The 17732-nt window shown below is 41.7% G+C and overlaps 1 protein-coding gene across 2 annotated transcripts in view; it reads left to right on the forward strand.

Moving 5' to 3' along the window:
* LOC125454109 (kinesin heavy chain) overlaps window positions 1-17732 on the forward strand; it is a 190265-nt gene that overhangs the window by 134808 nt on the left and 37725 nt on the right. For both annotated transcript variants that reach the window (XR_009445962.1, XM_059647460.1), the window contains exons 16-21: window positions 3456-3644; window positions 6893-7010; window positions 7700-7776; window positions 10872-10981; window positions 16486-16587; window positions 17427-17487. Coding sequence is in view for 1 of the 2 variants with exons in the window: in XM_059647460.1 (XP_059503443.1) it covers window positions 3456-3644; window positions 6893-7010; window positions 7700-7776; window positions 10872-10981; window positions 16486-16587; window positions 17427-17487 (657 nt within the window). In the remaining variant the exon portion in view is untranslated. The remainder of the gene's footprint in view (window positions 1-3455; window positions 3645-6892; window positions 7011-7699; window positions 7777-10871; window positions 10982-16485; window positions 16588-17426; window positions 17488-17732) is intronic.

Below are 17732 nucleotides of genomic sequence, written 5' to 3' on the forward strand. Positions count from 1 at the left end.
GGGATACTGAGAATGCATGATCGGCCATGATTGTATGAAATAGCAGTGCAGGCTCAATGGGCCAACTAGGTCAGCTTTTGTGCTCCTGAGATGCTGCTTGGCCTGCTGTGTTCATCCAGCTTCACACTTTGTTAGCCTACTCCTACACCTACTTTCTCTGTTTCTCCAACAAAAACAAAGTTACTGGAAAAGCTCAGCAGGTCTGGCAGCATCTGTGGAGAAAAAAAACAGTTAACGTTTCAGGAACTGTTCTGAGGAAAGAACGCTGGACCCGAAACATTAACTCTTTATTTTAACTTATGTTTTTGTTTCTGACTTACAGCATCCGCAGTTCTTTCGGTTTTTTGCCCTGTTTCTAACTGTAGCGTTTTGGCTCCCTCTGCTGGCTGCACTTGGACAGTACTAAGGCTTATGTTGCATTTTCTTCTAGATAGGCACAGGAAATTTTCCACATACACAGAATTCATTTTTTTAAGTGATAAGACACAAAGGGTCCTATTTAGTATGGACCCTTTGGCCTAGGAATCTCTTAATTGCTGGAGAATTAAAACTGCACATTATTTTCATCTCTTAATCTTCTGCAACAAAATCGTTCTGCTGGTTCCCACACATTTGTTGTACTCAGATTTGACTCTGATATTTTTAAAACAAATCTTCCTTTTGTGATGAACTTAAAGGATTAGTTTAAGCTATCTTTGAAGATGAAGTCTCTCTTGACCCGATATGGAATGAGAACAAACCATGCATTTAATCGTTGAGTGATAACATGGGGTTAAGGTTAATTAGCAATCTTCTTACTTAACCAGCTATAAATTTGGTCTGTTTTTAAAATGAACATACTGACAAATGAATAAGTGGTTAGCAACAGTTCGAGCTGTCCCATACAGTTTCAAAGACTTTTTTTCATATTTGAGATTAGGTATTTTATTTAAATATTGCATTTCTTGAGCTCAAAGTTATGGACTGAATAAAGCTTTGAATCTGCTCCCACGATAAGACATTCCACTCCCGCACATCCCAGATGTCCAAGTTCTTCAAGGACTGCAACTTTCCCCCCACAGTGATCGAGAACGCCCTTGACCGCGTCTCCCGCATTTCCCGCAACACATCCCTCACACCCCGCCCCCGCCACAACCGCCCAAAGAGGATACCCCTCGTTCTCACACATCACCCCACCAACCACCGGATACAACGCATCATCCTCCGACACCTCCGCCATCTACAATCCGACCCCACCACCCAAGACATTTTTCCATCCCCACCCCTGTCTGCTTTCCGGAGAGACCACTCTCTCCGTGACTCCCTTGTTCGCTCCACACTGCCCTCCAACCCCACCACACCCGGCACCTTCCCCTGCAACCTCAGGAAATGCTACACTTGCCCCCACACCTCCTCCCTCACCCCTATCCCAGGCCCCAAGATGACATTCCACATTAAGCAGACGTTCACCTGCACATCTGCCAATGTGGTATACTGCATCCACTGTACCCGGTGTGGCTTCCTCTACACTGGGGAAACCAAGCGGAGGCTTGGGGACTGCTTTGCAGAACACCTCCGCTCGGTTCGCAACAAACAACTGCACCTCCCAGTCGCAAACCATTTCCACTCCCCCTCCCATTCTTTAGATGACATGTCCATCATGGGCCTCCTGCAGTGCCACAATGATGCCACCCGAAGGTTGCAGGAATAGCAACTCATATTCCGCTTGAGAACCCTGCAGCCTAATGGTATCAATGTGGACTTCTCGAGCTTCAAAATCTCCCCTTCCCCCACCGCATCCCTAAACCAGCCCAGTTCGTCCCTTCCCCCCACTGCACCACACAACCAGCCCAGCTCTTCCCCTCCACCCACTGCATCTCAAAACCAGTCCAACCTGTCTCTGCCTCCCTAACATGTTCTTTCTCTCACCCATCCCTTCCTCCCACCCAAAGCCACACCCCCATCTCCTACCTACTAACCTCATCCCACCTCCTTGACCTGTCCGTCTTCCCCGGACTGACCTGTCCCCTCCCTCCGTCCCCACCTATACTCTCTCCACCTATCTTCTTTACTCTCCATCTTTGGTCCGCCTCCCCCTCTCTCCCTATTTATTCCAGAACCCTCACCCCATCCCCCTCTCTGATGAAGGGTCTAGGCCGGAAACGTCAGCTTTTGTGCTCCTGAGATGCTGCTTGGCCTGCTGTGTTCATCCAGCCTCACATTTTATTACCTTGGATTCTCCAGCATCTGCAGTTCCCATTATCTCCAATGGTGCATAAATTGTTGGAGTGAATAAATGCATGAAGATCAGGGTATAGCTTTCGTGAAAACAGCTCTCATGCAACCTAACAATTGAGGCTAAACAAGTAAATGCACTTTTCGAAAATAAGGATCTGTTCCCCTGCTCTGCTGTGTGCAAATGGCAGCTCTTTGTGTAACATTCCAAACATCCACCAGTCTTCAACAGCAAGACAGAACACACCTACTTTTCATTTGGACTGCTAGCCAGTGAGTGTTACTAGAGAGACCTGAGCCAACCCTTATTCTGGGCAGATGTGCAAACACTGGACTACAGCCCTTGCTTACTCCACATTGTCTTCTTTTCCCTTTGCTTTTGTCTTTTTCCCCCGTCTTTTCTCGTTACTCTTCCTCCCACTTTTTCCTCTCCCTTCCCCTTCCCCTTCTACAGGCCGGACTCTAGGGGATAAAACCAGAAGAACTGCAAATGCTGTAAATCAGAACCAAAAACAGAAATTGCTGGAAAAGCTCAGCAGGTCTGGCAGCATCTGTGGAGAGAAGTCAGAGATACTGCTTCGGGCTCACTGACCCTTCCTCAGAAATACCCCTACTTTAGGGGTATTGTACTGCCCTGAGATGTGTCAATGAGCAGAGGCTAAGGATTGTATTTTTTGTTCATTCATTCTTGGGCTAAGGGTGCCACTGAGCTAGAATTTTTTGCCCATTCTAGGGGGTAGTTAAGAATCAGCCACATTGCTGTGGTTCTAGAGTCACGTGTAGGCTAGACCAGGTAAGAATGGCAGCTTCCTTCCCTAAGGGCATCAGTGAACCAGATGGGCTGTTCCAACTGTTGGTATTGTCAGACTCATGATTCCAGATATTTAATGGATTCAGATTCCACCATCTGCCATGGTGGAGATTTGAACCTGGGTTCCCAGAACATTAATTGGGTCTCTGGATTAACAGTCCAACGATAATACCACTAGGCCATCTCCTCCCCTTAGTTTAATTTGAAACCTTCTGGGCTTTGGGTTCAGTAAAGCACCACATGTGTCCGTGTGTTTTCTAAGTAAGCTACCATTTATATCACATTCTGGTTGTGGTATTTCCTGTTGAAACATGCTAAGATGAAAGGTTGGGGTTATTTCCCTATCCTGATGATTTTAGAGGCAGGAACGTTCTAAGCGTTGTCATATTTTTGATGCTCATACTCTGACCACAACTTCTGTCTCTTCCAGATGGCAGAAATGAATGGCGTGCTGGAAGAAGAGTTCACAGTTGCTCGTCTGTACGTGAGCAAGATGAAGTCTGAGGTCAAGACCCTGGTGAAACGTGCCAAACAGCTGGAGAGCACACAGCTGGACTGCAACAGAAAAATGAATGAAAATGAGCGCGAGCTAGCAGCATGTCAGCTCTTAGTGTCTCAGGTATGGGAAATGGAAGCTCACAGAGAAAATAGGACCTGATTCTCATGTTACTGATGCTGCCAGGATAAATAGCAAGGTAAAATAAGCTGCTTGATTTGATAGTCTATGGAGAATGATGGAAGCCAAGCAGCTCCTGAAAATTATATGCTGTGTTTTAATCCTGTGTGTACATCTTAAACACATCTGCTGTAAAGTTCTGTGCTGGTAGTGGTCTATATCAGGTAAGAGCAGATCATCCACCATTTCAATGGTAAGGAAGATCCAGTAAGTTGCACAGGAGGAGCCTGATGTCTTTATCTGATAAATGTTCCCACATTTCTCCCTGAGATAAGGTCCTACCACAGTTGGCAATAAAAAGAAATGGATATCACTTTTAATGACCTGAATATTTGGTGAGGAGGCCTGAAAGATTTAGAATGTTTTTCACTGTTTATAGTGTCTTGCATGGGTGCCATGAGTCATGTGCTGCATAATTAATTATGCAGTACTTCTATCTCCTGTCTACAATCCAGACTGATTAAAAACATTGAATTATAATCAACAATTTGATATACTTTTGAGGAATTGTGAGCATGCGTGATTGAAGTGACCAATTCTCCAAAAAATACCTTTTAGCACTGGCAAATTTTCTATTGACTGTAGACTGCCCGTTGTAAGCAGCAAAGTAGCCTGTGTTTACCGGACACTGACACTTTGATAAGCGCAAACTCAGTCATAGTGCTTGCATTTCCGAAGGACTTTGTTGGCTGTAAAGCACCTCGAGGTTGCTGGTGGCTGTGAAACACATATTCTTTAAATCAAAGTTCAGTCCTGATATCATGATCATCATTCTTAGTCACCAGGGTTTTTATTTTAATTTGTTTGTGTACAACCAGGATCAGATCTTCTCTTGATGATGTTTGGAAGAGTTCAGTACAAATGGGCTCTGCTTTTAAATGGGTTTCCAGTAGGTTCTTCACAATGAGAAGAAGGAAGTTTATGTTCGTGCTAGATGCCAGCCAAGTATTGTCTGTGTTATGCTGACGGGCTTCATGACAATTCTGCTTGGAGGATTGTTGAGATATGTACGAGAATCGGCGGGGAGCGATTTACTCCTTTCTTCTGTCATAAACATCTGCTGTTCTTTGCCAGTTCCGCTGACTCCTAAAATAAAACAAATCACTTGGCTTCGGGAGTTGGCACAATAAAAATGTTGGATCTGTAAACTAGCAGTCTATGATGCAATACTTTAGAACACTGAGGAGTTGTCGACAAACTAGTCAATTGACATTTCTGCCTCTGCACTGCCTGGTGTTTCACATGATGCCCCACTGCTACACATGAACAGGCTGATGTTTTCTCACGTGCCTCTCAAAACTTTGATATAGCTCTCACATGATCATGCTTGTTTAGCTTCCACTATGTTACAGTTTGTAAAATATTTTTAATTTATTCCTGCATTGCCAAAATGGGCCTTCCATCTGCAGGATTCTCAGAGCCAGACTTCAGCAAACGGTGACTGCCAAATTAGAGCTCGGTGATGGGAATGTTAGTGTACCTAATGTAATTGATGTTTGTGTGAGTGTGTGCATGTTTTCTGTCTCCACAAATTGTGCATCATAATGAAGGAATGCTTGTCATGTAACAGATGATTAATGGATCTTTTTGCATTGAAATTTTAATTAGAATTTCAGTTGCCTTTTCAAGCTAAGTGTGGTTGATCCAACTTAAATATTCATGATTTTTTCGCATCCATTTCCTCTGCTGAATATATTATGAAGGTTTCAACTAGCAGCTGGTACTGCAGTGAGTCTCCTACCTCACTCGTTCCCCTCCCATCACTCTTCCTCACTATCCTGTCCACTCTTTCTTCCTCCTCTGGGATTTTTCACCTCCCACATTGCTGTTGCCTTCCCCTGTAACTCCTTCCACTTTCCTTTTATCTTTGTCCTTGCACTGTCACCTGCCCCACTTCGCCCCTGCTCCCTTTCCTTGCCCGCAATGCGAACGTGCTTAGCCTGATATGTAGTAAGTTACAAAAGAAATGGCAAAAGTTTAACAGATTCGCTGCAGTTACATAATTTAGCGTTATCCTGGAATTCCTTCCATAGAGGCATTGTGGACCAACCCACAGCATGTAGACTACAGCGGTTCAAGAGGCAGCTCACCACCACCTTCTCAAGGGCAACTAGGGATGGGCGAGAAACACTGGTTAGCCAGCAATGCCCGCATCTCACAAGTTAATGAAACATATGTTGGGCAACATTTTGAAATCAGACTCTGCATGATGTCTAGTAATATGTTGATGGTATCTGAGTGCAAACACCATTCACTGAGCCTGGGGATTTACAAATCTCTACCTCGAGTTTTTTTTAAAGCCTGTCTTAAATACACACATCTCTTTCTCCTTTGGGAAATAATGAGGAGGTGTTAGAAGAATTTTTAGGATCATTATGAGCCACTTGAGTTGCATCATGAATGATCCTGGCATGGGAGTTGAACCAGAAGCTTCTAGCCCAGAGGCTGGGATTCTATCACAGGACCTCCCACATCAATAATGTCATGTTCTAACTCTGCTATGTGCCATTTCCAATAGCTTATGGCCGTACAAGAGACTTTCTTTTCTCTTGGGAGTGTCTTTTTTCTCTTAATGCTCCCCTCCCCACTGCTCCCATACACTACAGGCTTGGCTACCAATTAGTGTCTTGCTTTGGAAATGAAGCTCGATAGAAGAATGTAGTGGTGTGGGTGGTCAGCAGCATGTAATGTAAATGACATTCTGTTACACATTACATTCTGTTTGCAAAGATTATTATCTTTGTAACAGTGGGACTGTATTTCTTGGATGAAAAAGGTGGTTTCTCAATAATAAATGGAGAAGCCATGATTGTATTGTTTGCAAAATTGTGATTGTGCATGTCCTAATTTATGATGTATCAAGTTATTGCTAAATGGATGATAAAATTTCAACAGTTCTGCTATTGTGCAGTAGATACAAAAATTGTAAATGCTCCCATACATCGCCTGCCTGCCTTAACAGTGAATTGTTAGACTGTGACCAAGCCAGTGAGCATTATGACATCAGCAACACAGTTAGGAAGAGACCCATCTCTACTGAGGGAGTTCTGACACTGAGTTTTGTCCAAGATCCAGGTTACATGTGGGTTTCAATTTAGGATCAGAACATTTCTTAATGGCTTGAAACACACTGGTGGTTTGTGTAATGAACACTTTTACATCCACTTTTTGTGCTTTTCATCTTTTGCAAGCATGAAGCCAAAATAAAATCGCTGACAGATTACATGCAGAATGTGGAGCAGAAAAGAAGGCAGCTGGAGGAATCTCACGATGCACTTGATGAAGAGATAGCAAAACTCCGTGCCCAAGGTACACATTGACCTGAAGCTTGAATAATTTAGATGTCTTTGTGTGACTGGTCATAAATTCAGGATGCTGCTCTGAGCACTCTACAGCTCAAACTTTGCATATGTCTGTACAAATAATTTTGAAGTGCTCCAACATTTACTGAAAGGGGCTGGAAGTTTTCAAAAATGCTTAAATTTGCATCAGAATTAGAAAGAAAAAACATTTGTGTAATGTTGTGGATTAAGTGATTATTTCGGATGTATGAGAATGGGTATTTTTAACTGATATCTGTAATTATTCATGCACAGAAGTAGCCTTTCAGATCATGAAGTCCATGGTGACCTATCTACATCAATCCCATTTTCCAGCACTTGGCCCATAGCATTAAATATTAAGACCTTTCAATCCATATTCATTGATGCTTCTGTTACTTTGCTACATATCTATGGCTCCACATTCTTCAGTCAGACTGACCCATTACTCGTACTGTGACAACTTTGCAAATGTCTCGGTAGCTATGAATATTCAGCATAACAAACAAGCATCGGGTCTATATTTTCTAAAAAAAACGCTTCAAACTTTGTAATCTCAGGTGGAAAATGATTGAAGCTCACGTGTTCGCACTGTTAATTTAAAAAGGTTTCATATGCGGTGCTTGGAAGCTGCTAATGTATATATGCAACTATTTCTCTCTTGAAATTGCTTAACAGAGAAGATGCATGAAGTGACCTTCCAAGACAAAGAAAAGGAGCATCAGACCATGCTTCAGGATGCCAATGATATGAAGGTAATTATATGGATGACATGCATTAATGTGCATGTTTTGTGACTCATGTTCTGGTGGAGTGGTTGGCATATTAGTCTTCATGTAACATGCCCACCCCTATACCTTAAAAGCAAAATTGGAATATCACGCTTGTATATGTTTTATTCTGAATCCTGGACACTTATGTCCAGGAGAGAGTGAGTCTGACCAAGGTTTGGTAGCAGACAGGCTTGGCTTATTCTAATGGCTGGGTCTTACCCATGTCCTTCTTCCTGCTAGAAATAGCTGGCAGGCCAGTGAGAAGCTACTGCCTGGAGTATAAATTCGGGCAGCAGGAGACAATTGTCAGGAATTCAAGGAAACTGTTCCAGAAACCAAGGGTGGGGTTATTCCTGATGGAGGATATTCTTTTTGTGAAGCTGGGAAGAAAGGCCAGGGCAGTGAAGGGAATGGTCAAACTATCTTGTGGGACCCATCCCAAAACAAAATTTGAACAATCGACCTGGCCAGGCCTCACTTGATCTTGGACCATGTACCTGGCAACTTTGACCTGATGGGGATCCCCTGTTGTCCCCACACAGAGCTAATTGGAACCTGGAGTTGCTATTGATATCTCACCCAAATGTACCACACGTTGAAGACTTGTGAAATGATGCCATGATTCCACTTAACTGTTAAGATCTGAAGAAGAGTCATACTGGACTTCAAATGTCACCTCTGTTTCTGTCTCTACAGATGGTGCCAGATCTGCTGAGCTTGTCCAGCATTCTCTATCATTGTTTCAGATTTTCATCTCTGAGATATCTAGCCTTTATTTGGTTAACTATAAGTTGTCTATCTTTCTGTCTGTCACCTCAACATGGTACTTTCAACACTTCTCCTAGATGTTTTGCTTTACATTTTAAACTTCTTCAGCACTCTTCTGTAATGCATTCTCATCCTTCCTCTAGTGTGGAGTCAAGGACTGTACGCAGTACTCCAGCTGAGGCCTTATCTCTGTTCTGTATAACTACAGTATAACATCCCTGTTTTTGTAGTGTATGCCCCTATTAATAGAGCCTTCAATACTGTATGCTTTGTTGATAGTTTTCTCTGCCAGTCCGGTTACCTTTAATGATTTATGTGTATATGCACCTAGGTCTCTCTGTCCTGCACACCCGTTAGAGTAATACTTTTTATTTTAAATTGTCTCTTGATGGTCTTTGTACCAAAATGCTTTACTTCATACTTCTCTGCATCTGCCAGCTAATTGCTCACTTCACAGATTTGTTGGTGTTTCTTTTAAGGTTCTACACTGTCTTTGCAGTTTATAGTTCTCCCAAACTGGAGCTTTCATTGTTTTAACAGTATTTGCTGTTATAAACTAAAGGAAGGACACTAGGAACTCAGAGGAACAAAGAGATCTTGGGTACTTGTCCACAGATTCCTGAAGATGGCAGGACGTGTTAATAGGGTAATTAAGAAGGCATATGGTATGCTTGCCTTTATCAGCCATGGCATAGATATTAGAGCAGAGAGAACATGTTTTAACTGTAGAGAACTTTGTTTCGGCTGGAGTACTGCATGTATTTCTGGTCACTGCACCGCAGCACTGGAGGGAGTTCAAAGGGGATTCACTTGGATGTTGCCTGGGTTGGAGTATTTCAGCTTTGAAGAGAGGCTGCATAAGATGGGATTGTTTTCTTTGGAGTAGAGATAGTTGAAGGGAGACCTGATAGAGGTGTATAAGATTATGAGGGGGCAGGGACAAGATTAGAACATATAACATAGCACATAGAAAAGTACAGCACAGTACAGGCCCTTCGGTCCACGATGTTGTGCCGTGGAATAATCCTAATCCAAAAATGAAATAACCTAACCTACATTCCCCTCAATTCACTGCTGTCCATGTGCATGTCCAGCAGTCGTTTAAATGTCACTAATGACTCCGCTTCCACAACTAGCACTGGTAAACTATTCCATGCGCTTGCAACTCTCTGGGTGAAGAACCTCCCTCTGACATCTCCTCTATACCTTCCTCCTAACACGTTAAAACTATGACCCCTCGTGGCAGTCAATTCTGCCCTGGGGATAAGTCTCTGGCTATCGACTCAATCCATGCCTCTCATTACCTTGTACACCTCGATCAGGTCACCTCTCTTCCTCCTTCTCTCCAGAGAGAAAAGTCCGAGCTCAGTCAACCTCTCCTCGTAAGACAAGCCCTCCAGTCCAGGCAGCATTCTGGTAAACCTCCTTTGCACCCTCTCCAAAACCTCCACATCTTTCCTATAATGGGGCGACCAGAACTGACACAATATTCCAAGTGTGGTCTCACCAGGGTTTTGTAGAGCTAATGAGATTCTAGAAATAGAACAGAAAGCAGCTGTCCCCCACAGTCATAGATCAATGACATGAGATAGTTTTAAAGTGAAAGGCAGGATGTTCAGAGGGGATTTCACGAAAACCTTTTTTTTAACCTGGATGATGGTGGAAATCTGGAATGCACTGCCTGGGAGGTTAGTTGAGGCGGGAAAATTCACAACTGTTAAAGCCTACCTGGATAAGCACTGGAAGTGTTGTAACATTCAAGGCTCCGGACCTAATGCAGGAAGGTGGGACAAGTGTAGGTAGTAATATATTTTTGGCGGTGTGGAATCAATGGACAGATGGGTCTCAACTTTATTATTTTATGATTCCAAATGGGACTCTTGCACGTGTGAGAAAAGAGCTGCTTTGTGCTCACAACTTAGGAAAAAAGGATTTTATATGTCAAAAATTTTCACACTGCCGTGTAAATGTTCCCGTGATATTTCAATCACAAAATACATCTGAACCCCTTGGATGAACATAGTTGAGAATTGAACATGTTTGGTGAACGGGTGATGAATTGACACTCCAGTACAATCCCCTTGTCTCTAAAAGTTCAAGAGTTAAACCATTACTTTCAGATCAATGATTGCAAATCTCTGCATGCAAGATGCTTGCAGAATGAGGAGGTGGAGGATGGTACTTTGCAGGACCTTTGGCAGGGCAGGTCGTGTTTCAGATGTTATTGTGTATGTGTGGAGGAATGAGTCTTAACATGGAAAGGCAGCAGGAATTTAACAACTCTTCACTCCTTTGGTGTCTTCACATAGAAAACTCTGGAAGAGCAAATGGAGAACCACAGAGAAGCCCATCAGAAACAACTGGCTCGCCTGAGGAATGAAATTGATGAGAAACAAAAAATCATTGATGAGCTAAGGGAGTAAGTATTGGTCAGAACCTAAGAATGCAGACCAATAAAGGAATATTTTAAATATGAATATTAAAATGCATATGCTATCAAATCTCTTCGGCTTTTCTTCTCTAGTGAGGACAACCCAGCTTCCCCAATCTATCCCTACACATCTAGAAGCTAACATTTTTGTTGTGTTCATGGAAATGACTGGTAGTGAATTGAGATAATCTCATGAATCAAGTAAGAAGATTAGTGAACCTAGGAGAAATTAGGACTGAGAAAAGGTCACTTAATCCATGATAGTTCCTCCCTCTATGGATCTATCCATCACATTAGAGCATTAAATAATATTTTGAACAGCACCCATGTTACTACATCTACTACTTTGTTTGGCAGATATTACAAATAATTATCACCAAATAAAGTTCTGCGTTTGCCTGTTATTATGTACTCATCAGCTGGGGGTATGATAGCATTGTGGTTATATTACTCGAATGGTAATTCCAGAGACCTGGGCTAATGATTTGAAGATAGCGGTTCAAATCCCACCATTGCAGTTGGGGAACTTAAGTTCAATTAATTCAATAAATGTGAATGGTAACCATAAAACATCAGATTATCGTAAAAGCACAAGTGGTTCACTAATTTTGTTTTGGGTAGAAAATCTGCCATCTTTACCCAACCTGGCCTACCTACAACTCCACATCCACGTCCACATCAGCAACATGGCAGACTCCTACCTGTGGCTTAGAAAGCCACTTGGTTGTTTTTCAGAAGGTGGTTCACTATGAGTGGACAGCCTCGCTGTGGCACACAGTTTAAATGCTTCTTATAGTGAGCGGCTGATTTGTTGAAGTGTGCAAACCCTTTAAAAGATTTTGAAAAGATGTCCCGCTCACCATGATGCAACCATGCACCCCCTCCTACCCACAGACCCCACTCCGGCAGAATAATGGCCCAGTGGGCAGCACTGTTGACCAACAGTGCCAGGGATCCGGGTACCATTTCAGCCGCGCCGACTGTGTGGAGTTTGTATATTCCCCCTGTTCTCTTTGGGTTTTCTCCGGGTACGTTTCCTCCCACTGTGCAATTTAGGTAGATCGGCCATGGTAAAGTGCCCATAGCATCGAGGGATGTGAAGGTCAGGTGAATTAGCTGTGGGAAATGCAAGGTTATAGGGATAGGGTGGGGAGGGGGGAGTGGGGGTAAGTGTGGATGCAATGGACCAAAAGGCCTGCTTCCACGCTGTAGAGATTACAAGTTTCTGAGACACCTGAAAGGGCCTGCCCTGCAGGAACATGTGCATTGGTACGCAGCTTCAGGGGCACATTGCTTATCATTACTCCCTCAAAGGCAATTAAAGATGGACTGTAAAGAAACTTGATATGAATAGAAGAAGTACAATTTTCCTGGTATCCGTTTACGGGCATTCTCATGGCTTATTTTGAAGATATTTATTGATAGACTTTTTAATGCAGAAAAGAATAAATAAGATAATTCTCTGCCCTACTGTCTCCCAGACCCCTGTAAATTCTTCACCTTTAAATGATTATCTACCCTTCCTTGAAAAATGCAATGGTTCTAGTTCAGCTATTACTTGTTTTTTCTTCACACTTTTAGCAAGCATCTCCTTTACCTAAGAAATGTAGACAGGAGATTGGAAGCACTTTCTTATCTAAATCCAAAACTTGCAGGTTTCACTCTACGTTCAGGGTTTATAGTACATAATCTGTGCTGACACTTCACTGCATTACTGTTCATGTGTTGCACAGTTTTTCTCAGAAACTACCAGTCCAGATCACGGTAAAAGGTCCCATGACACTACTCAAAGTTTAGAGAAGTCTTTCCCCGAACAGCTCAGCATATATCCTAAACTAGCATAATTAAACAGGTTATCTGCTTTTTAATTCAGCTGTTTGTGGAACATTGCCAAGTACGAACTGGCTAGCCTTGTTTGCTTTTACACTAACAGTTACTGCAAAAGGAATTATTTGGTTGCTCATGATATTGGAGCATCTCAAGAATGTCAAAATGAATGCAAAGTCTTTCTTGCAAGTAACAAAATGACATTATTTGCCAGGAAAAATAGCTTTTTCCTACTTAATGCGTAAAATTACTATTTGATTCTAAATGTGTTAAGCTGCATTTCTCCAAGGCAGTGCCTTCTCCATTCCACGGAATAATGCCATCAGTTAGAGTCACAGTTTGCAATTGTAGTTCTTCATCCCCAGTGTCAACTTAGTGAATCTACATAGCATGCTGGTTGTAGCTAAAGTATTCTTTTGATAATAGAGTACAAACATTTTGCCCACTGTACTTGTGACCTGAAGATTGCCTTGTAAAAATTTAATGTTACGTTTTGGCCCTGTATTCATATGTTAGTGTTTGCATTTGAACGATAATGTGTTTTACCCTTAGGTTTTTGTTCCACCAACCACCCTTTCCATTCAGTACATAATCTAATTCCTTCACTTCCTCCAAGTTGCATTACCTCATTCTTTATACTTAATTACCATTCATGGTATGCTTCTTTTTTTAATCAACTTTCTCCACAAATCATGCCCCTCCAATCTGGCACCTCTCCATTCCAATAGTTAAAACTTGATCTTAGATTAGATTCCCTACAGTGTGGAAACAGGTTCTTCGGCCCAACAAGTCCACACTGCCCCTTGATATATCTCACCCAGACCCATTCCCCTGTAACCCACACACCCCTGAACACTGCGGGCAATTTAGCATGGCCAATCCACTTAGCCTGCACATCTTTGGACTGTGGGAGGAAACCAGAGCATCTGGAGGAACCCCATGCAGACACAGGGAGAATGTGCAAACTCCACACAGACAGTTGCCTGAGGCTGGAATCGAACCTGGGTCCCTGGTGCTGTGAGGCTGCAGTGCTAACCACTGAACCACCGTGCCACCCTCTTCTTTGATCTGTTTAGATTAGATTAGATTCCCTACAGTGTGGAAACAGGCCCTTTGCCCCAACAAGTCCACACCGCCCCTTGAAGCATCCCACCCAGACCCATCCCCCTAAAACGCACACACCCCTGAACACTATGGGCAATTTAGCATGGCCGATCCACCTAACTTGCACATCTTTGGACTCTTCACAGTCACCTTTTACTCTTGGAATTGGGCTTATTGTTCTTCTCTGTACCCTTTCCAATAACAATGTACCTTTTTTTTAGTAGTATAAAAAACTGAACACTTTTTCAAATGTATTGTGACATGATAAAAACCTTAATGTGACTTTAGTTGAACTGGTTTCAAATCCTGGCATTCAATTAGATTTTTGTTTTGACTGTCGAAGTTGAATTCTCTGCAATTACTTGCTGGTTGAATTATAAATTTGCATAATTCCTGCTTCAGCTCCATTCATTGCTTACTTACAACCCACTTGCAGCACGCACAAAATACTTAAATTTCAACTCTCACCTTTATGACAATGTGGGTCTACCTCAGGCAAAATGCATTTGACCGTCTGCAACCAGCTGCTGCAGTCTTCCTGGCAGTGTCCTGTGAAGTCACTCTGGCAATTTTTAAAAGAAATTGTGTGCACACCTTACTGTGATTGAAACATTATATTAAAGTATCCTACCTGTCCAAGATGGGCAATCCATACACTACCTTGCCCTTTGTCCAAGCAGTTGGCAGGGGCATTTGATGCAAGTTGGGGATATTTCCCTCAAACTGCCCATTTTCAGTTTTGACAACCATCTACCACTTGCTGCCTTTAATTGACTTATTGTGTATTTCTTTGTTCTCTGGATTTTTTAGCTTTTAGTTTAACTATAAACCTATACTGTGTCAAATTTTTTCAGTGCTTTTCTGATTGTGGCATCACCCAGGATTAAACGCTAATGATGGGAGTTCGCCTCCATTTGTTGGCAAGTTGATAGGAGCCATGTGGCACTCATGGAGGTTATTCAAAATGATTAAGTACCCTCAGCCACTAACTGGCTATTATCAGCTGTTCCATACAATCAAACCACCCCCAGCAGGGCAGAAGTTTTGCTGATGGGAGCTGACTGCCAATCCTAGTTGTTACCAAAAGCAGTAAAACCAAAAATACCTGTCAACCAAGCATACATAATGAGGTTTGGCTCAGAGCCCAGGCATATATATCTCTGTTGAAAACTTGAGTCCTTGCTTGATTGACAGTTCCAGTGCTGTGAATTGTGCGATCAGGTTCACAAGGTACATTTATTTATTGGGTAAGAGTTTCAAGTGCTTACGATTTCTGTGGTTGATAGTTAAAAATAATTAACAGTCTTATTGGGTTATATTAGAATGTTTTAGTAGGATGGAATGCAATGAATTTTAAAAAATACACATCCGATTATAATTATAATGAGATTGGTACACTATAAGTGTGTAGAACCATTGGGCACAGAAGTGGCTTAGCATGAGAAGGGGAGCCCGATGCGGTCATGGGAATGGTTGGAGGGGGATAACTGGCATGAGGGGGACCTTTGAACTTATCTTTCAAAACACTTTTTAAAACTGGCCCTACATCATGAAAATTGTTATGGTCTGAGAAATGTCTATATTTCTGCAATAAAGCCAGTAAAGTCAAGATGACTTGAACCAGCCCACATTTTTCGGGGGCACTCCTGAAAGTTGGACAACTCAGAAATGAGATTGAAAATCTCAGAATCGGGGCTGACCCGCTAAGTTTTATAGGGCTCTGAGGTCATTCTGACAGCAAAAAATTAACATCTCATCCTAAAGGCCACTCCACCTTGACAGTACACCTCTCATACCAGCTAAGATTATACAGTAGGTTTTGGAAAGGAGTTGAATTCTCATCCATCTTCCTAGTGGGTTATGAGCTTCATTTTTAGGGTACTTTTACTAGTTGCACAGTGTTATAATGAACGATAGTACCAGGATAACTGTCACTAGGTTTTTTTAATTCATGCAGTTATGGAACCTTGATCTATTTCAATACTAAAATGACTTAGGAAAGAAAATTGTTAAGGCTGCAGTAATGTAAAGTTTTTAGGTTGAAACTATAACATTTATTCTTTCATGTTTACATTTAAATCATAGAAATGATCAAATTATACAGTAAATTACGATGGTGCTAATTGTATATACAAAGTAATTACCTTACTAGCACAGTGAAAGACAATGGTTCGTAGTGCAAAGTTGAAATTATACACTGAGGAATGAAACACTACTGAGCACACTTGCTGTGAGGCAGTAAACACAGTAATTATGTGTCTGTATTTCTGTATATTTTACTCTGTATTTAAGAATGTAAGCACTAATTGTGCTGATTTAATTTTGATTCAGTTGGTAGGATGTAGGAAATTTCAATTGGTTAGAAAAAGGATGTAGAATCAAATGCTATAATAGCAAAGGAATTGTCTGGCTAACTGCTGTCGCCTTGAGAAGATATTGTGTGGGTTGACTGTTAATTATTGATCATTTTTCCATTTTTAATGCATGAGTGCATTTACCTAAGTAGTCACAATCTCTGTTAAAGCTAAAATATTTCTGTTTTGATGTTTCACACTCAACAGTTTGAACCAAAAGCTTGTATTGGAGCAGGAGAAATTAAACTCCGATTTTGAAAAACTGAAAATGGAGGAGCATGAGAAAAGTGTCAAGCTCCAGAAACTTGTGTAAGCTTATTCTTAAAATGATCTTTGTTCCACCGTAAGAATTGTGTTATTTAATGGTTGTTGGTTTATAATAAAGCTGCAGGTTTCACTTTATGATCCGGAGGTACGTGGAAGCTTGTCAAGTGTGAGCATCCATGAATGATACTCAATATCATCCACTATAAATATCTGTGTCATTCTAACTCTTAGTGGGTGATTGGGCTGAATGGAGGCACTTCTATGGGAACAGAGAAGAAAGCAACAGAGAGATGTAGAGAAAGAGAGAGAGAGAAGGATTAAGGGTATTAACCTACCATGTGAAAAAGACACCTCCTATCCATCTAAGCAGTACCTGAGGAATCTTCAATCCCTTGGGAATTCTTGGGCTTTTGGACAGAAATTTTTTTAAAAAGGTACTCCTGACTTGGTCTTCAAAGTGTGATGCACAGTATCAATTTATCGGTTGATGATATTTGTCCAGGCAAAACATCCTAGTTCTGGTCTTTCTGTTCCTTTTTCTGTTCCAGTGTGGTATGTGAGTGTCTGTATAATTTTGCAATAAAAAATTCTTGTATCTGTTGTGTACATTCTGTACTGGAGTTCTTGTTTTGCTCAGTGGCGCCCCATTGCTGACTGGTGATGCTCTCACGAGACTGCTTACTATAATAGCATGACAGTTATATAACGTTATAATTATAACGTTTGGCTTGTTGTTACTTGAAGACCATTCTTTTGTAATATGATCTGTTTACCTCTGATTTTGTAAATTGTACAACACGGAGGCATGAAGTTATTTTCTTAATACGCTGTCAATCTCAAATAAAATCTGACTCCGAATAACTTTTATGTCCTGCTTTTAGACTTCTTAATGACAAAAGAGAGCAAGCAAAACAGGACCTCAAGGGGCTGGAGGAGACAGTTGTAAGTTTCAATGTGAAACCTATTGGACTTTTAATGGACTCAGTTCAGGATAAACTAGTTCCCTACCCAATTATGTAACAACTCAACTTGAAAGTCAGTTACCTGTAGAAAACAGACTGTGCCATTTCAGTGCAATGCACAGTGCAGTGGAGTTACAGTGTAATGCCTATAAACCACTTCCCTAAGTTGAACCTTTCCAATATAGATTCCATGGTTTCTGGCATATACTGTCACCAGCGTGAAAA

This window comes from Stegostoma tigrinum, chromosome 7 (genome assembly GCF_030684315.1).
Source record: "Stegostoma tigrinum isolate sSteTig4 chromosome 7, sSteTig4.hap1, whole genome shotgun sequence".
Classification (NCBI taxonomy): Eukaryota; Metazoa; Chordata; class Chondrichthyes; order Orectolobiformes; family Stegostomatidae; genus Stegostoma; species Stegostoma tigrinum.